At 33.8% G+C, this 21,874-nt stretch overlaps 1 protein-coding gene across 4 annotated transcripts in view; it reads left to right on the top strand.

Moving 5' to 3' along the window:
• The first annotated feature begins 408 nt into the window (after window positions 1-408).
• Window positions 409-21,874, top strand: part of prage (RNA exonuclease prage) — a 236,648-nt gene continuing 215,182 nt past the window's right edge. Inside the window, exons 1-3 of one of the 4 annotated variants that reach the window (XM_075298514.1) lie at window positions 409-816; window positions 16,808-17,187; window positions 17,257-19,039. In XM_075298514.1, the coding sequence (XP_075154629.1) occupies window positions 18,160-19,039 (880 nt within the window). In that variant the 5' untranslated portion in view covers window positions 409-816; window positions 16,808-17,187; window positions 17,257-18,159. Of the gene's footprint in view, window positions 817-10,655; window positions 10,780-10,892; window positions 11,639-16,807; window positions 19,040-21,874 lie in introns of those variants that run through there. The other 3 variants (XM_075298515.1, XM_075298513.1, XM_075298512.1) reach the window with 3 other exon arrangements.

Raw genomic sequence — 21,874 nt, forward strand, 5'->3', positions numbered from 1 at the left:
ATGTTAGAAGAGAGCCGATCATATGGATAGACTTACGGCATACAACCAGAGAAAGAGGATAACAGAAACTAGTTGATACATATCATTTAGAGTTATCTGGTAATTTTTTTTCTGAAGCTTTATAAAATCATACAGAACAAATACACGATTTGAAAATGCCATTAATTCAATTTCACGAAATATTTCTTCCAAATACTATCATTGATCATTGCAAAATGCTGTGTAGAATTTCCATTTCGTTCCTATACACAAAATTTTCCCATTAGCCTACTGTAGCGTGCCACATCTACAACAAGTGTTGAATTTATACAGTCGTCCACTCGTACAATAACTATACGGGCTGCTGCGCTGCGCTCGTCTCTCATGGTTATGATGAATGAAGAGTTTATTTTAGTTTCGAATGGAACACGCGAGCTGAATGTTGGTTGGTTGGGTTTTTGTTTGTTTAGAAGACGCATTTGGAAATACCGCATACGAAATTCATCACAAGAACCAAATCCCTTAAGGCCCACAGTAACAAAACGAAACGGTCAACGAGAAAATATTTCCAAGTGAAAAGTGAATTTTATAGGAAATTGTGAAATTTTCTGCCCGAATTATAGTGATTTCACAATAATTGAAAATTTCCTAGAATGAGCGAGAAAAAAAACATAATTACTAGGAAAAAGCCACAAGAAAAATTTCCCTATTTCTAAAAAAAATCCCACAGAAATAAAAACCACAAAATGAAATATTGAAATAAATCGGGCAACGAAAACCAAATTTACAAGTGCATGAATAAGTCGGCCAAACGAGAGAAAAAATAGAAAGAAATAGGTGATTAATAATGTTTAAAAATAATCAAAATAAAAAACATAACAGAAATATGCAAAGCATGGATAGACAGGCATATGAACGCAGAGTCATATTAGACTGTCAAGTGAATTTCAAAATTTACCTTATCTATTTCACTGCAAACAAGCACTATGAATTGAACCAAAAAAAAAAAATGCCATATGATGTTGGGCCATATAAATTGTTGTTGTGGTCGATTTGAATTTGGGTTGGTGAATTGTGGTGGATATCTCTTAAATTATGGATAACCACAAAAAAATGGGGGAATGCATTTTGAAAAAGCAAAATTTTGAAAATAAAAAAGGTTTATGTATAGAAAAAATATATATAAAAATTTAAAAAAAAATGTTATTTCATTTAGTTCAAGGCAAAATTGAAATTTGTATTTAAAAAAAAATAAAAGTTAAAAAGTTGAGATGATTTGATGATCATAATTGCAACAGGAAATGAGGTAAATACTCAACGAAACCAAATGGAATTGAAACAAACATCAAAGACATTTTGCTTAATTAACTCAACATTGGATTATAAATTTTAATCTAAAAAAAAAAATAGAAAAAAATGTGCATCATAAATATGTACATTTTATTATCTATGCCAATCTGTGTGTTTGTGTGTGTGTGTTTTTTTATTGATTATGGTTGTCAGGTGATTAAGACATATGAGGTGACTAACCTTTCAAAAAACATTTTTCACCGAGCGAATGGAATAGAAATGTGTCCATTACCACTAAGCCAAATGTTCAAGTGATTTTTTTTAATGTGAGAATATTTATAATTATGAAATATGCTAATGTTTAGGTGTTATAGGGAATTAGTGACACAGTGAGAGAATTACCACTTGGAAAGAAAATTCAATAATCACCTAGATTTCCTAAAGCACAGTGGGACAATACTTGTCAAAAATTTCAGAAAATTAAGACAGGTAAAAAATTGAAGCAAAAAATATGGACCCACAATGAAAACTTAATTAAATTTTCGCCAACGAAATTTTTTTTAAGTACAACGAAATTATTTCATAAATGTAACGAAAATTTCAAAAATGCCCTTACTTTAGTAAAATAATACATAATATTTAATTTGGCTTTACTATTTAAAAAACAAAAATAAATTGATTAAAATAATATAAAATATTTGTCATTTTTTAATGCAATTTAACTGATTTGATTGGAGATTCTCGTTGCCCAAAAAGAAATTTAGCGAAGCGTATGCACTAATGAATGTAATGTATACGCACTGTAGAACTACAACAGCACCGTTAATTTTACATTAGACTTCTATATTTTTCTTGGACTAATTAATATTATCTCGTGTTTTCTCTGTCTCTCAAACTGTAACCCTAATTTTAATGAATCTCCTTTAGAGAGCACTGTATAACTACAATATCACTGTTAATTTAACATTAGTTCTCTATATGTTTCTTGGTGTAATTTGCATTATATCTTTTTTGTCTGTCTCTCAAACTGTAACCCCCATTTTCATGAATCTCCGTTAGAGCTACGTTAGCTAACGAACTATAAACATATCTACCATTTTACCTTTATATTCCATATACCACTTAGGAACTTAACAGCAAAACTGCATTTAAAGTTAACCGTAGAGAAATTGTTTCTAACTTACTTTCTGTTAACTGGCGGTAGTAAAAGCCTAACGAAGCTACATAAAAATGACCGTATATGAAATTGTGAATTACCACTTAGAAAGAAAAGTCATTAATCACCTAGATTTCCTAAAGCCAATCATAATGTTCTAATTATGTAGGCTGCTTGTCGAAAATTTCAGAAAATTAAGTCACATAAATAAAATAACGAAATTATTTCTCTAATGAAACGAGAATATTCATTAAATAGGCTGCTAATTCCCCTCCCTTCGTAGTAGTGTTGGAAAATGCTAATAGAAGTGCCAAATATCATATGATATTGCTTTCAATGGTGTGATTTGAACGGCAATTCTCGTTGTCCAAAGAGAAATTGCGTGAATCGTATGAGCACTGTAGAAAAATAACAGCACTGTTAATTTTACATTAGCCGTCTAAACCTTTCTTGGTCTACCATTCTACCTTAAGAATCTCCTACGGATTGACATCGAACCTTGTTCAATAACAGTTATGGGATTTACATTCTCTCTTTTTTCTCTCTCTCTCAAACTTTAAACCAAATTTCTATCAGTAGATATACCGTAAAATCGAGGGAAACTGAGTGAGTCGTATGAGCACTGTAGAAAAAATGTAGAGAAATTGCGTGAATCGTATGGGCACTAGGGGTATACGAAGCGAAATAAAAAAATTAAAAATCAAATTTGACGTCGGAGTCAAAAACGACCAATGCACGAAATATAGCCCCTGATCAACCACGAACAACGATATGCGTTTCTTTTCAATCGGACTTCAAATGACGACACAGCACAATAAATTGTATTTCGGAGGTCGTAGGGTGCACGAAAAAAAAAGTTTTGGTGTTCTGAAATTGTCTTCGAATATGCTACAAAACTGGGGGGTGACCGCATCAACTTTTTTTCGCGGTCCTATCTAATGAGCACTGTAGAAAAATAACAGCACTGTTAATTTTACATTAGGCGTTAGAATTTCCTACGGATTAACATCGAACCTTGTTTAATAACAGTTATGGGATTTACATTTTCTCTTTTCTCATTCTCAAAGTGTAAACCACATTTATATCAGTGGAGGTTCTGAGTGCCTCCAAAATGTCAAGCTTTACGGAAGATCTGTCAGTTGACAGAATGCAACATTAGAGTAAAATGCAACCCGTTTAAATTCGTCCGTAAATTTTATTTTTTCCAATTTCAAAGATACTTGGTTTTAAATGCTCATTTATCATGGGCTACGAATCGTTGGATCAAGCTAAGCTTTTTTTCAGTGTACGATGGTGGGTATAAAACAGTGTTGCCAGGTGATTTTTGATTCTTCCCCCCCAAATCTTACAAAAAAACCCTAAATTGGTCTAGACTTTTTTCAAAAACCCCCAAAAAAATTTAAGAATGTTAATAAGTCAAAAAGGTGTCCCAAATTTCGTTAAAAATCCTGCAGTGATACACTTTAAATTAAATTAGATTTAACACAAATATATATACTGACATTTTTTTTCTGAAGAACAAAATTTCTTTTGAAGTAAATAAAAATCAGTAGATAATATCATTATACCACTTTTCACAAATTCGGGTTTATTTGTCTAAAATTTCGTTCCTGAGGAGATTAATTTTTCTATGGGTATAATAATACAAAATGTATATCAATATAAAGAGCAGACAAAACAATTTAATTCAATCTATAAATCTTTCAAATCAAATTAATTAAAACAACGTCTTATAAAGTATAAATAATAGAAATAAAAAATAAACAACAATTAAAGTTCAGTAAATATATATATATTATTCGCCAAAATTGTAGGTGTGAACTTATGAGACCAATAATTTAATGTTACAATACCATTTCTTAATTTGTTTTTAATTGTATCAAATACTAAAAATGCCCCTTCAACAGATGCGTTTAAAACAGAATGTCATTGCTTACTTGCTTGTATTTAAGAACATGGGTTGACTTCCCTCATTTTTTTTTTTTCAAAATTCATGCCAGAATTGTTCCAAATTTTGTTGAGAATTGCTCCACTTTATAGGGTCTAAAATAATTTTTTACCCCCAAATAAATGTTACCCCTAAAAATCCCCCTAAACGTGTAAAAACCCCTAAATTTGGGGGGAAAACACCCAACCTGGCAACACCGGTATAAAAAGTAATGTCCCCACATTAGGAATACTATGGCGAGTATTAATTCAAAATCTTTAAAGAAAATCTCAAATTCGTAGAAATTTTACATTAGAAATGTGTATATATGTATTTGTAATTCATTGACAATAATGGAAAATCCCCTTGATTGACTTTTCAAAAAATTTTACATATTGACTGATAATTGATAATGTGTATTTTCCTAGAATTTCATACTCAATTCATTTACAGGTGTATTTATAAATATTAAATGAAAAATGTACCAATGGAAGTGTTTGTCTGTCTGTCCGTCACAAAGTTCAGAATGGCAAAGCAAGTGAAATAATCAACAAAGAAAAGGAAGAAACTAAAAAATTTAAGAAAAATCATTCGTCATCATGTCGCTGAAACGAGTCAATCACATGCCGTACAGACAGCTTGTATTTCTTCTTTGGTGGGGGCCATTCTACAGCTACTGCCGGCTTTTTCTGTTCTCATTTGATTACTGATTTAGACAAACGAAATGAGTCACAAACTAAAATAAATCGTAATAGTCTCAGTGCTATTAGCCTCCACACTTGAAGTCAAGTTGTGTACATAAGGTCAGTGGTTAGCTAAGAAAATTTCAAAATTTGGAAAACTGATCTCAAGGTTCAGGATAAGATGAATGTAAATCTACAAATTGACTTTCAATTTTATCTGCAACCCAATAATCACTGTATATTATGAATGTATGTGTTTAATATTTCAACATTTAACCGTTGCATGTTAGCCTCTTCATCTTCCTCTCTAAATCACAAGTAAACAAAATTGCCATTAACAACATCTCATATCTCAAAATTGTCTTGTAAAATGATATGCCCTCTACCAACAGAATAGCAGAAGGATTTTATTTCTCCAATACTGTCAAATGGCCAATCCATAAAGAAAACATTCTACATCGAAGAAGAAGAAAACCCCGCTAAAGCAAACAAACTTCAAAGATAAACAAATGAAATCAAAACACAAGTGTTTGCAGTTCTCTGCTTAGTTATATGAATTGTTTGTTTTTTGTTTTTATGATAGAGATTGCAATAGCGGTTAGGCAGGCAGAGAAAGAGACGTATATGCATGAGGCGGCGACCTATTCTAAACAAAGTACCGTAATAGTCATCAGTTTTTCTTTGTTTGAACTTTTTTCAGTCGCCGCCATCATCTCAAAGTACACACATGTGGGGCAAGAGAAAATAAAATTCTCAAACTTGGCAATAAAAGCTCATGGTAAATTTCTTTCATCTCCTCTATGTCTCTCGCTCACTCTCTCCATGGGAGACTATGCCGACGAATGTTTTTGTTTAAGTTTATGTTTATCTTTAGCTGTTGCTTTCGAATATCAAAACAAAATAGAATAAAAATATGTACTACATATTTTTATTCTATTCTATATATGAACGAACTGAACGGTATATAGAAAAAAGTTAAAAGACCTCAATATTTGACACACTTACAAATAGAATGGGAGAGTAAGTATGTGTGGTGTGGGGCAACAATAAAGAATGGGTTGTGTGAGTATCTGATGATTTGCAATTCGAAAGAACAACGACTTGTGAGGAAATCTATTATTCTCACACGAAAATGATCCATACACAGACACACACACATATATAGGGGTATATTCTCATTCAAAGTCCATAATATTCATCATTCGTTTGTAAACGATGAGCATTGTCCAGGGATGGGAAGTGTTGATGATTCGGAGTAAAGTTTTCAGATTATCAAGCGTTCTATATGTGACAAGGAAGAAACACGATTCCATCATTTTGCGATGAACCCGTTGGTAGTAAACACAACATTTGTTTGGAAAAATCATAGCGTCTGCATTTTCGAATGAGCAACAATGATGATAATAATGAGGAATAACTTTCCTTGATGGATCAGCAACATACATTATTGATCCTTTTGAAGGACAAAATCAAAAACGGTCGCTCCAAAGCGTTGTTATCACGGTTGCAACAGTTGGTAGAATTCTACCAAAAATGGTAGATTTTTTACTGTTTGGTAGAGTTCTTGATGTATTGGTAGATTTTGCAAAAAAATTCCTTTCCAACTGAGAGACATTTCAATTTTCTATAAAACTATAATTTTGATAAAAATTTTCTATAAATATAAAATTTTTACAATGTTTTTTATAGCAAAAATTTTTCATTTCAAAATTTTCTTAAAAAAAATTGATAAACTTCTCTATAAAATAAACATTTGACAAAATCTTCTAGAAATAAACTGTTGTCAAAATTTTACATATAAATAATATTTTGACAAAATTTTACACATAAATAAAATTTTGACAAATTATACATATAAATAAAATTTTGACAAAATTTTAATGTACCAGTACGGAATCTTAGACGTCATGACTATATTTTTTATATTCCTTTTCATAGGAGTAATTATGCTTCTTGCGATCCCATTTTGAGAGCTTTAAAAGACTTTATCAAATTGAATAATAACTTTAATTTGGATTTTTCAGTTTCTCTAAATAAATTTATTAATACTTTAGATTTAATTTATTTTTAAAATTGGTAGACTTAAGTAAATAAATAAATAAATATTATTTGTATGGAATATTTTGACAAAATTTTGTATTAAAATGAAATTTTGACAAAATTTTCTAAAGAAATAAAATTTTGACCAAATTTTCTATTGAAATGACATTTTGACAAAATTTTCTAAAGAAATCAAATTTTGACATAATATTCTATAGAAATAAAAATTTGACAAAATATTCTATAGAAATAAAATTTTAATAAAATTTCCTATAGAAATAAAAATTTCACAAAATTTTCTATAGAAATGAAATTTTGACAAAATTTTCGATAGAAATACAATCGTGATAAAATTTTCGATAAAAATAAAATTTTGACAAAATTTTCAATAGAAATAAAATGTTGTCAAAATATTCTATAGAAATAAAATTTCGACAATATTTTCTATAGAAATAACATTTTCAAAAATTTTTCTATAGAAATAAAATGTTGGCAAAATTTTCTATAGAAATAAAATTTTCACAATTTTTTCTACAAAAAGAAACTTTTGACAAAATTTTCGATAGAAATTTTATTTCTATAGAAAATTTTGACAACGTTAATAATAATAATAAATAAATTAATAAATAAAATATTATCAAAATTTTCTATAGAAATAAAATTTTTACAAAATTTTCTATAGAAATAAAATTTTGACAAAATTTTCCATAGAAATAAAATTTTGACAAAATTTTCTATAGAAATAAAATTTTGACAACATTTTTTATAGAAATAAAATTATCTATAGAAATAAAGTTTTGACAATATTTTGAAAAATTTTATATAGAAATAAAATTGTGCCAATATTTTCTATAAAAATAAAATTTTGACAAAATTTTCTATAGAAATAAAATTTTGACAAAATTTTCTATAGAAATAAAGTTTTGGCAATATTTTGACAAAATTTTCTATAGAAATAAAATTTTGACAACATTTTCTATAGAAATAAAATTTTGACAACATTTTCTATAGAAATAAAATTTTGACAAAATTTTCTATAGAAATAAAGTTTTGGCAATATTTTGACAAAATTTTATATAGAAAGAAAATGTTGACATTATTTTCTATAGTAATAAAATCTTGACAAAATTTTCTATAGTAATAAAATCTTGACAAAATTTTCTATAGAAATAAAATGTTGACAAAATTTTCTATAGAAATAAAATTTTGACAACATTTTCTATAGAAATAAAATTTTTACAACATTTTCTATAGAAATAAAATTTTGACAAAATTTTCTAAAGAAATAAAATTGTGTCAATATTTTCTATAAAAATAAAATTTTGACAAAATGTTCTATAGAAATAAAATTTTGACAAAATTTTCTACCCAGCAAAAAAAGCGTCGCCAAAAAAGTAATGAAAATGTTGTTTTTGGATCCGGAAGTGGTGCAAAATTGACGCAGAATCGATGAATTTAACATGGGCTTGTCATAGGACGGAAGTCCTCCATTTCAACAGCCGTTGCTCTGAATTTGCATCATTTCTTTAGATGTGATCCGAATTCAATGTCTTGAATGTAAATTAAAATATTCTGTGATATTTGGTCAAATAAATAATTTTTATAATTTAATGGATTCTAATGGATTCTAACGCTTGTCGGAAACGTTTGACCTCAAATATTTTCAAAAATTCACAATTTTTTCATATTGAATTTAGCATTTTTTTTCGACAAAATTTAAATGATTTGTACCATTTTATGAATTCTTACTCTGTTTTTAACCTATTTGAAACAAAAAAGTTAAAATACCCATTAAAAGTATGAAAAAAGCATGTTATAAAAATTTAATGAAAATAACTTCCTGGGTAGTTAAAATAAAGAACATCATTGGGAGTGCATCTTCTGGAAGTGCTTTTAAAGTTGTGCCTTTGGAAGAACTTCCAAATTTTTTTGCTGAGTATAAATGCAAAAGTTTCAATCAATAAGGTTTCCAACTTAGACCATATTGGTCCAAAATGAAGCCAGTATATTGTTTCCTCTAAACGATAGCCACTGGCATAGAAAACGGTAGGAGTAACCTCTGGTTCCTGACATCATCTACAAATATCATGAATCATTAAGACAATCGTTCCCATGTGTTTTCCAAGTTTGGTTTTCCCTGTTTTGATGCCTATTAACGGTCTCAAATCCTCTTTGCAATCCAGAGTTCTTACTACTCTTGTCGTCCCATATCAATATGGTTTGCTCGCATTGACATTGAATCTGAAACCACTAAAACACAGTTCTTCTCATTTAATCAATATATCAATGGCTGTACCTACAGCATTATATCATTGGGCTTTTTGAAGGACGAAATCGTCCAAACACGGTCGTGTTTGAAAAAAGGGCATTGCTTCATCGAAAACGATAGCAAAACTTGACGGATTGGCCCTCAAAAGTCGCTTAAAATTATATAAATAATAAATTAATGATAAATTGTTCAAAACTGAGTACCATAAGATTTTACATACGTCCAATTTAATTTAATTTTGCTAGAAACTATTCAACTGGTGGAAATTTTTCAAAAACTCAAAACAAAAGTCTCATGTACTAAGTGCGCTAGAAACTCTTCAAAAATTCCAACATTTTTTATGACTATAGTTTATTTTATCTACCATGCGTGTTCAAAAATGCATACGGGAACTTTCCTTTGTACATCTTATAAACAGGCTTAGGATTATTGATTTTTATAGTGTTATCGAAAATATAAAAATGTCGCCCAAACAACTGTTTTGGTTCTCCACACCCTCATCAGTTTCCTGTATTGTTTTTATTAATTCGAATTCATCGAAATCCCATCTCTGGCATATGATTATTTTAGGTTGGTTGCGCTTTTACTCTCACAAAAGAAATCCATGGCAGCGTAAATGTGTTTGTAATGAACTTTTTATTATGTTTCATTTCCATAACGTTTATATGCATTATTTACCGTTGCTCTGTATATGGAAGAGTGTAAATGTATGCAGGCATTTCAATGTTTTCTGTTGGCGTTATTGACAATACTTTTATATTAAATTGATATAGTTATCAAAATGCAATTGTTGGTGTTGCCTCTTCTCTATATTTTCGTATATTTTTTTTTAATTTCTTCTTCGTCTCTTGTTTTGTAACACATTAACGTACATACATGTTTATAGAAACAAAAAAATATATAACAAAACGCGGAACAATGATCGCATGTAAGGACAGACATAAAACAAGTGCAAGTGTTTTTTTACGGAGAGAAAATGAGAGAGAGAGAGTTTCTTATTCGAAGAGAGATCATATGAGTGTGTTTAGTTCTTCAATGAATGAAACCAAATGAGAAAAAAAGCACAACACAATGGTTTGTCTGCCTTTGGGCTTCTCAGTGTGTCTATGAGAAGCGCTCGAAAACAAATCTTATTTGTTGTTTATTCGGTTTATAATCAAAACGTTTGTAGTTCCCCAAAGTGCAAGACGCGTATTAAACTTAAACAATTTTTGTCTTTATTAAAAAAAAATAATAATAAAGTAGCAGAGAATTAAAAATTCTAAGAAAGAAATATTAGCGTCATTTATATATAAAAAAACAACAACAAGAAGAAAAAAACGACAATATTTTCAATAGAAATTTGTATAAATGTTAGTTGTGTTTGTGTTTCTATATATGCATCTACATTACAAAAGAATCCCACAGTTTATAAAATAAGGCGAATGCGTTATCGGTAAATCTTAAGATTATTTTTAACACATTCATATTGGTCTTTGGTTTTTGTGAAACAAAAATGAAATCTCTGTAAAGAGAGTTAATGCAATACATTTTTATTATATATGTGAAGATGTATATTTTTGCTTAATACTGTGTGGTTGTGGTGAAATAATGTGTCTTCCCTTTAAAATAAAATTAAAATTCCTCAAACACCTATTAAAGAAATAAATACACAAACAAAACAGTCGATTGTTTTTTGTTTTAAACAACTCCCCACGTACACACACACACCCACGCCTACATCGTCTTTAGTGGACACTTAAAACACCCACTATAAACAGCTGTTAGGTTTTAACGGGCAAACACAAGAGTGTGTAAGAGAAATGAGATAAACTTAAAACTCTGCTTACACACTCTCATACATACATACATGCAAATACTAAACTCAAGCCATAGTCACCATATGAGACCATTAATTGATTGATTAAGTGAGAAAGTGAAATCAGCTGATTTTGAAACAAAGACCCCAAAAGTGATATGAATTTGTAAATGAAATCGACAAGAAATAAAAAAATAAACATTCAACATTAAATAAACAAACCGTGAATGTATGTAAATAAATGCCATCATTAGTTATCGTTGAGGCAGCAAAAATTGCACAAAACCAAATAACCTTAAATAATGAGGATATTGTTTTGCAAAGTTTGTAAATAATAAATTGAAAAAAAAAAACAAACAGCAACAACTAACAACGGAAAATAATGTTTATATTTTATATTCAAACACACACAAACATACACAAGTGCCTACAACTATTTACAAATACTACAACTGCATATACTTGCAATATCATTATTGTAAATTAATAATTGAAGGTAATATTTCCAAGGGAAAATGAAAATGATAACACGAACAAATGTAAAGTGTGAAAAAATTAATTATGTTTACTGGAAGGCATTAATATTGCGTGTTTTTGTTTGTTTTTAATGGGGTTTGGATAAGTGTAAAACAAAAGTATCCACATATAATTTACTCTTCCTGTAAAATTGGCATAATTTCATGTTGAAAGCCTTAATGAGACACGCAAAAAATCCATCAAAAATGTTCCATTTCTTAATGTTTCAGTACTCAATGCTTGTATCTCTATTATGTTCTTTAGACTTTCTTCTTCTCATATCATCTGGAAGTATGCGCAACAAGTTAAGTCATTGTTCAATGCTATTTCAATTTCACATTGTTCCTCTTGTCCTCCATCACAACAATTATGGGCGAAAAGACAATTTGCTTTGTCTCTTTTTGTATTGTGATTGTGTGTGTTTACACTGAGGTCAGTTTTTGAGGCCATTCCCTAAATGTTTTCATTTTTGCATGGCATAAAAATTGTGATATACATTAGGGTGGAATGGAGCAACGCTAGTAAGTTAGGTATACCACAAACAAAAAAAAATAAAATTTCTTGAGTCGATAGAGTAATAAATTTTATTTCGAAATATGTTAGTTAACCGAAATATATAACCGGTTATTCGAGTCTAAATTGTTGGTAAATAGTCGTTTATCGGTTCTGCACAGAAAAAAAAAATGTTCACGAAAATTATTCCAATTAAAGTCTTAATAGAGTTTTAAAGATTTAATTGATACAACACATTGTTTTATTGAAACAACAATCAATAAAAAAATTAATAGTATCAATATTTTTTAAAATGGATCAATTAAATTTTTAATTGACTTTCAAATAATTTTTGTTCTGTGATTGAAAACATTTCAATTAAAAAATTAATTGGGTCAATTAATTTCATGATTGAATCAAAAGCAACTTTTTGTTTGTTGTGAACCGATTTCTTTTACATCTAAATCACTAAAATGGGGTATGGCACGAGCTTGTCGGGCTATCGGTTTAGTCTCTATTGTCAACAAATGTGTATTTTTAAACCGAGTTTTCTGTCAAAACCGGGAGTACATCAAAAAATTTTCCATGTAAAAGTAACAATTAACCGGTTGTAAATTGTAGCCAACATGATAGTTAAATTCAGACAGATATCTTTGCTAGAACTGGAGATATGCGCTGATGAATTTAATTGTATACGTGAAAAGTGGAAATTTGCATGGTAAACTGTTATATTAATTTTTGTATTTGAAAGTTGTTTTTCGGGTGGAATAAAAAAGAACCGGTTCTGGGAACCTTGTAGTAGTGAACCAATTACCATCACATAAAAAAACGCGAATTTAAAAAAAAAAATAGTAAAGTTTCTTTTTAAACCGAATAAAGCTATATTATCTAACCGGTTAATATCTCCGGTTCTAAGAAGAATTTCGATGCGAAAAGTACCCTGGAAGATACATTTTTAACCGAGTATGGATTTAAATTGTTTAATATTTTCGGTTGGAAGAAGAATTTATATGTGAAAAACGTCATTCGCTATTTTTTTTCATTTTTCTTTATAAACCGGATATGAATATAAACCGGTTAATATCTCCGGTTCTGGTTGAGATATCAGTCTATATTTAACTTTGACGGATGGCATAGTAGTGTTAGCAGTTAGTAGTTTTTGCGTTTTAAGATATCTTGTAAGAAAACCCGGTTCCAAAAAATGCTATATACGTTACGTATGTCCAGAACCAATATATCGGATTAGATTCATAGATCGTTTAAAAGGGCCCTTCATAGCATTTCTGGTGATGTTTTATAAACGATTATATACTTACACCTTAGAACCGAATAAACGGTTATTTTCGTCAGGACAAAGAGTGTTGTTGTAAAGCCGTATTGTTTTGGTCTTATAAGGCATTTGTATTACCGTATATGAATAAATAAAATAAAACCAATTTATCCTTTAAAAGGAGATCTGTCCTTAGGTTAGATTGGGTTGAAAAGACGATTCAGGTCTCGCTGACATCGACTGACATACTCCTAATCCAGTATTCGGTTTGTTGTGCACTCTAGCTTCTTCATTTCCAACGTGGCCTTCTTTTATTCCAGGAATTCTGTATCTCTAACGAATTTCCTAATTTATATCCATTCACTGATTCCAAGCTGGGCCAGGTTCCGAATCACATATTCACCAATATTGTTAACTCTTTGCCTAGTAAAGGCAGGACAGTGAAAATGGTAGTGTTCCAAGGTCTAATCATCCTCAACACACTAGCTGCGTGCACCATCCTCTGGTGTTCTTAGTCGGGTCAAATATGCTCTCAATTCTAGGTACCCTGTCATTATTCCCATGGTCCTCCGGACTGTCGCCATTTTCTCCTTGCTCCACATCGCTTTCTGTGTGCCTTCCGTGCCCATTAACCCGGGCTGTACTAGCGTGACCATATGGTCACACACATTAGAGCGTCACTAAATCTTCTCGTGTTGATCACTGATAAAGTGAAAATAATTACAGCACAATTCGGGTTAGCCATCTCGGCCCACGTTGCCTTTATTGGCTTTGAGTTCTCTAAGTTCACATAGTGGATGTGTCGCCAGTTCTTTGGCCTTTATGTTTCCTCTTACCTCGGCACCCATATGATGCAGATCCTACGATATCCCGGTTTCCAAATGATCACGCTCTTGTATTGCTGCTAGTCTGCTTTTGCCTTCATTGGTCTGCGGCAATCTGTGAAAATTTTCGCGGTTTGTGTACTCGTGTTATTTCCGAACTTTTACCTGCAGAATTGTGCTGTGGTCCAGTAATCGGAATAGAATATCGGTGTCTGGGTCTTCCACATATACGCCCACTCTCGTCTTCTCTCCAGTCTTCGATTCATCGGGGTAGCAGATATTTCTCTCTGGTATCTGCTCTGGGGTCCCATTCACCCAGGACCATGTTACTGGCATCAGACTGCGTCACACTCGGCAGCTATAGCCACCTTCTATGTACAATCATGGATTGTGACGGCATCCACCATTGCACCCAAAGTCCCCACACCGTTATCCTTTAATGGTTCGTCATGTCTGTTATTGCCTTCATTGACATCCCTCTGTATGTTATTGCTTTCATTGGCCTCGTATTATTCCGAGCCATTTAATACGTTTCGTTATGGCACATAATTTTACCTGATCTGTGGTCTAGTAATGGGAATTGGAAATAGGTGTCTGGGTCCTCCAGGTGTCTAGGTCTCTCGTCCTCTCACCAATCTTCGATTCATCGGGGTAGCAGATATTTCTCTCTGGTATCTCTTCTGGGGTCCCATTCTCCCAGGACATCAGACTGTGCCACACTCTGCAGCTATGGCCACCCTAGGTATACGATCATGGATTGTGACGGCATCCTCCTCTTCAATCTCATGGTGGCTACTCCATGGATGGTCTGAACCTCTATAGGTCTTAAGTCCAGTATCGTTTCCAAGGCTTTGGTTGACGGGGTCTTCAGGATTATCCTTATTACGCTCTCATATATCCAGTGCGTTACTTTTAAATTCAGGCCACATTTAGAGCCCACCACTCTTCTGCACAGTGTCCATCTGGCTGTAGCTCCAGTTCAGTTGCCTGTCTAAGGTTTAGCCTTATTACGCTCTCACATATCGAGTGTTCCACGATTAGAGTCAGGCCCAATTAAAGCCCACCAACTGCCTCTCTTTGTGGTGGCGGTTCTTCCAATCCCGGTTACACTCTGGGCCGTAATGACATTTTTGTTGTACCACCAAATGCCATACTTTTTAAAATTTGTTGCCATCTTTTTCTCATTTTGTGCCACTTTTTTATCAATTCTTAATTTTTGGTCCAATTTGTTTCGCAAGTTTTAATAACAATTCCTATTAAGATCATAAATGTTGTCGTAGACAACTAACCGAGTTTAAGCATCCGAGGTTTTATTTTTGGGTTTGTTTCCTATCTCATATCATAGGTTAGGTGGCTACCCGAGGTATCAGGCTCACTTAGACTATTCAGTGATACCACATTGGTGAACTTCTCTCTTATCACTGAGTACTGCTCGATTCCATGTTAAGCTCAATGACAAGGGACATCTTTTTTATAGCCGAGTCTGAACGGCGTTCCACATTGCAGTGAAACCACTTAGTAAAGCGTTAAAACTCTCAGAAATGTCACCAGCATTACTGAGGTGGGATAATCCACCGCTGAAAAAATTCGGTCGAAGCAGGAATGGAACCCACGACCTTGTGTATGCAAGGCGGGCATGCTAACCTTTGCACCACGGTGACTCCCGTGGTGCAATAGTCTTTACGAGTGCAAATGTGTATCGTCTGAAAGTGTATGCAAAGACAATTTTCAGTTGGAGGTAAACCGGATTACTCACGCGAACTGTGAATTTCAGGAAGTGATTTTCAAAGAGATCCGTATCCTAATTTTCGTATTTTGGCGCCTAGATAGGTTCCCCAAATTTTCTATATTTTAAGCCGTATCTTTGGCTTGGAATCAATACGAAAAACCCTTAAGCGAATGTCAAAATCTTTGGTTTTAAATGGACTTTTGTTGAGTATGTTTTTCTGCCCTCACCTAGAAGAAAAATCTGATTATTAGCCAGTAAACATTATTTGTATATGTAGCTCTTCCTGAATTTCAAAACAAAACATTACTTGTAATTACTGTGAAACCTCTCTCGGACACTCTGAAAACCGGAAACCTCCCAAATGTGGACAGTTGCCTGGGGACGATTGCTAACACAAATGTGGACAAAATTTGGGGGACCCTGGGTCTGTACCATTCGGAGGTTTCACTGCAATTTGCCAATTTCCATGCAGATCATTAATGTTGTCTGTCCATTTGCCTCTTTGTATGTTAGTTTAGTATTATTTTTTTTCTCCTAAAATGCAATATGATTTTTCAAATAAAGAAGAGGAAGTGAATTAATGTGTAAATTTAAGGAAAAAAAAGCATTGTGCCAAACAAACAAAAACACCATAATTTCTCAAAATTTAGTTTTTCTTTTCTGTAAATTTGTAAAAATAAACTTTTACGTCACCGATGCCATTCCCCATCACAAAACAAAGAACAATTCAGAGCACACGCCAACCACTTAGCCAATGAATGAGCCAGCCAACCAGGCCAAATTCATTTCAGACCCAACAGAGCAACAACAACAACTTTATTTTTCTTTTTACAGAATAACAAAAACAACAACAAGAATAATAATTTCCTCAATTGAACAAAGAACCACAAAATTGCAAGAACCTAATCGGGAATTAATTGCGAAAAGTAATCACAAAACAAAAAAACAGTGAAAATCAAGAAAATTTTTCTAAACGAAATATACATAAACATATTATGAAAATTTAATAAACAAACAAACCAACATTGATTTGGGTGAATACAACGAATGCAGAATCCGAATTATTTTAGTTGGCAACCCTATCTACAAAAACAACAACAATCATCTGACAGATCCAACAACCACAGCAGTGTTAGAGAACGACATTGGAGACATAACGGTATATATGCTTTACTCTTTAGAGAGAGTCTAACAAATAGAGATTGGGCAAAGAGGTAAGAGAGAGAGCCAAGCAACAAACAGAGTTACCAGAGTTTTTAATATATCAATTTTTTTTCTCCAAGAAAAAAAAACTTCCCTAATCTTTGTTTTGTTTTTTATCGGGTGGATTCGTTGAGAAAATCGCAAAACGCTTCATAATATGTGCACAGGGCAACTACAACAGCAACAACAACCAAAACATTTTCATTTTGTAGTTATTGATCCACAACAACAACAACAACATCGACAAACAGAACAACCGCAAATATTAACGGCGAAAGAGAAGCAAAATCTCGAACAACCCAGACCCCCACCTCCTTCATTGACGTTGCAGTCCTATACCACCAACCGAACTCCATCACCATTGCTCCAACCTCATTGTCGTCAAATTCATAGCAAGCAACAAACTACTCACCTATCCACCAACAACAATTGGCTCTTATTGCAATTCTCATTTAAGCCAATAGCACGCTCAGTTGTGGTACGTGCCATTGATTTAATAATTTCCAACTTGTGGATTGATTACACATAGCCTACACATACTCACAAGTAGCATAGACTTGTGAAGAGAAGGAAGAAGTGGAGGAGGAGTAAAGACGACGAAGACGACAAACTAGCAATAGGTCAGTTAGACATCCAGTCATCTCTCCGTACAGTCAGAGTAGAAGAGTAATAACGGTATATTGGCCCAAAGAAATTAAAACGGTTAAAAACCATAGGAACAAAGTTGAATTGAAATCATTTATAAATTCCAGGGTGAGCTAAAAACCAAATACTAAATATTCAATTCACTAAAGCCTCGATACTAGACGAAAAATCCTCTAACGGAATCTGGTGAAACATAGTGGAATTGAAATCATTTATAAATTCTAGGGTGAGCTAAAAACCAAATACTAAATATTCAATTCACTAAAGCCTCGATACTAGGCGAAAAATCCTCTAACGAAATCTGGTGAAACATAGTTGAATTGAAACACCCCAAAAATATGAATTTGAACAATATTATGTTTGTTAATCCATCAACAGCTACCGGACCAAATACCAATACCAATGCCAACATGATGATACCAACGAACGGAGGTCATTTTATGGGAAATTCTCCACCTCTTTCGCCTCAGCATCATCATCACAATCCTCACCAGCTTCAGCATCATGGATCGCCTAATGCTTCACAGGCCATGTATCATATGCGTCAAATGGCCAACTATCACCACCACCATCAGCAGCGTTTTTTCCACCCACAATCACCACCTCAACGTTCAGGATTTTCCTATTATCATCAGGGCCCAAGACATTTCTTTAATCCCTCAATGATGAATCCCAGACCTCCTATACCCGTAGGAGGTGGCCCAACAATGAATTCTAATTCCTCAAACAATGGCATATGGCCTTCTCTAATGAAATCTGGTCAAGGATATTCACCCAATCAAAAGTCCACAGCAATTAATAATAAAACTTGCAATGATCCCCCTGGATCTGGGGAAGTCATCAAAAAGGGAGATTCTTCTTCCAATGCACCTTCAAATGGGGAACACAACGATAATAATAAGCAAACCAAACCATCACCAGCATTAGCAACAAAAGTTGCCACTGGTAATTCACAAAAGAAATCTGAAAAATTCGATAAAGTTTTAAATAAACAGTTGACGAAACATTCGAAAATGAAACGTTCCGATTCGAAATCGTCTATGAAAACATCAACGACTTTAGTAGCTGTAGCGACAGTAGCAGCAGCAGTAACGACCGATGCGTCATCATCAGCAGCAGCATTGGCAGCAACCAAAGCAGTCACATCCACATCCACTTCCACTTGTGTTAAATTGGTTAAAAAGGATATCAAAACGAGAGATCATCAGAATAAGAAAAGTGAGTACAATATTTAATGTGATAATAACAATAATTCCAAGATTTAGAAATGTTTTGGGGGGCATCTCAAATTAGTGTTAACATTTATTTCTTATGTTTCAATTCCAAAACGTTTCTGTTGGTAAGATTGTTATAATCTCGCTTTCGATTTCTTATTCGACTGTTAACGATATACTCAGACTATATTAAATTGCTGAATATTTTAGGAGAAGGTGGAATATTTAGATGTCGACTTGGAAGGGGGCCGAACTCACCATAGCTTTCAGAACCAGATCCCATGTGTTTATCTTTCTCAGTGGGAACTAATTTACAATCTACTTGTATAACATTTGGCAGTTGCACTAACTGAGGACATTCCGCCACGAAGATCTCTGTTTCGGAAATGTAGGGCCGGAAAAAGCGTCGCTGTGGTGATGGCGATTCGCCCGAAAGTTTCAGTGGTTGGTACAGAGGTTGGAAGGTCTCTATGGTTTAACTACAGGCGCGAAGGCAGGGAAAAAAGTCACTATGGACTCGGCTATAAATATGAGGTCCCTTGTCATTGAGCTTAACATGGAATCGGGCAGCACTCAGTGATAAGAGAGAAATTCACCAATGTGGTATCACAATGGACTGAATAGTCTAAGTGAGCCTGATACATCGGGCCTAACCTAACCTATGGTGCAATGGTTAGCATGCCCGCCTTGCATTCATATGCTCGTGAGTTCAACCCCATTTTCGACCGAACACCAAAACGTTTTTCAGCGATGGAATATCCCCTCTCAGTAATGCTGGTGACATTTCTGAGTGTTTCAAAGCTTCTCTAAGTGGTTTCACCGGGCAGCACTCAATGGTAAGAGAAGTTCACCACAATGGACTGAATAGTCTAAGTGAGCCTGAAATATCGCGCTGCCACTATACCTAACGTGATTTGATCATGATCTTCAGTTGTCTCCAGAACTCACCATAGCTTTCAGAACTGCAACACATGTTTTTATCTCTCTCGAGTGAATTATGAATAAAGATGGTTTTATTGATGGGAACTAATTTACAATCCACTTGGCAATTTCACCTACTGGAGTCATGAAGGCCTGAAGATTTCCGGGGTTGGAAATGTAGGGTCGAAGAACTCGGTGGGTAGAAACCCGTTGGCTCGAAAGTTCTAGTGGTTGGACTAGAGGCTCGAAAGTCTCATTGACTCAACAACAGAAGCGAAGATCTTAGGAGGGAAACTGTAATCTCTTAGATCTTATTGATAGGACTGTAGGACCGAAGATATTAAGGGGGGAACTGTAGGTCCGAATGTCTTAGCTATGGAACTGTAGACGAGAAATTCTTCGTGGCAGATCTGTAGTACTGAAGGCCTTAGCTGGGGAGCGAAGGCCTTCATGGGAGCAGAACTGCCGGACCAAAGCTTGCAATGGTGGAATTGTTGGCCCGAAGTTCACACCAGAGCAATGGAGGGTCTGGAGATCTCGGTAGTAAAACTACAGGAATAATAATCTAAACTGGGAAGGCCACCCCAACTTTGTCCACTTGTTCTTCATCAACGTAATGGATCAGATAAATTTTAAATATTCTTAAGTTAAAAAAAAAAAAAAAAAAAAAAACAATTTTTACTTCTTAGCATTCGGACGCAGAAGGCTCTTCATCTTACAATAACCGATTTATGTCACGTGGTTTCCTCATGATCTTCAGTGGTCTCCGGAACTCAATGGGAACTAGTTTACAATCTACTTGTGTAATATGCAACAATTTCAATAACTAGGGACATTTAGGCCTGAAATCTTAGGGTTGGAAATGAAGGGCCGAAGAACTCGTTGGGGAGGGGCCTGTTGGCCAATGGTTGGACAAAAACTCGAAGTGACAAGGAGAAATGTGTAGGTTTTTGGGAGTTGCTTCACATACGATTATAGGCCCAATGACATCTCGTTAGGATGACCACTTCATTCCCATATTGTAGGAGGGAGACCAAAGGATCACCAACCTGAAAATACAGAATATTTCGTAGATACTTGACTGTAGAATGTCCGTCCCTTATCATATTTATAAATTCTCCTTCAACTATAATTGTGGAACCCAATCCACATCCGGCCAGTTATAGCCTCAGCGAAAAACTTAGAGTGCCACAGCTATTACTTTAAAGCAGGTCTTAGGAGGGTAACAGGTTGGCTGATAAGTCCCCGGTCTAACAAAGAAAAACACATTTTTTTTTTGTCAAAATTCGTTTTTATTATTCAACATAGTTCCCTTCAAGAGCGATACAACGATTATAACGACCTTCCAAATTTTTTGATACCATTTTGGTGGTACTCCTTCGGTTTTGCCTCAAAACAGGCCTCAGTTTCGGCGATTACCTCTTCATTGCAGCCAAATTTTTTCCCTGCGAGCATCCTTTTGAAGTCTGAGAACAAGAAAAAGTCGCTGGGGGCCAGATCTGGAGAATACGGTGGGTGGGGAAGCAATTCGAAGCCCAATTCATGAATTTTTGCCATCGTTCTCAATGACTTGTGGCACGCTGCGTTATCTTGTTGGAACAACACTTTCTTCTTCTTATGGGGCCGTTTTGCGGCGATTTCGATCTTCAAACGCTCCAATAACGCCATATAATAGTCACTGTTGATGGTTTTTCCCTTCTCAAGATAATCGATAAAAATTATTCCATGCGCATCCCAAAAAACAGAGGCCATTACTTTGCCAGCGGACTTTTGAGTCTTTCCACGCTTCGGAGACGGTTCACCTGTCGCTGTCCACTCAGCCGACTGTCGATTGGACTCAGGAGTGTAGTGATGGAGCCATGTTTCGTTCATTGTCACATATCGACGGAAAAACTAGGGTGTATTACGAGTTAACAGC

This window comes from Haematobia irritans, chromosome 3 (assembly GCF_050003625.1).
Source record: "Haematobia irritans isolate KBUSLIRL chromosome 3, ASM5000362v1, whole genome shotgun sequence".
Taxonomy (NCBI): Eukaryota; Metazoa; Arthropoda; class Insecta; order Diptera; family Muscidae; genus Haematobia; species Haematobia irritans.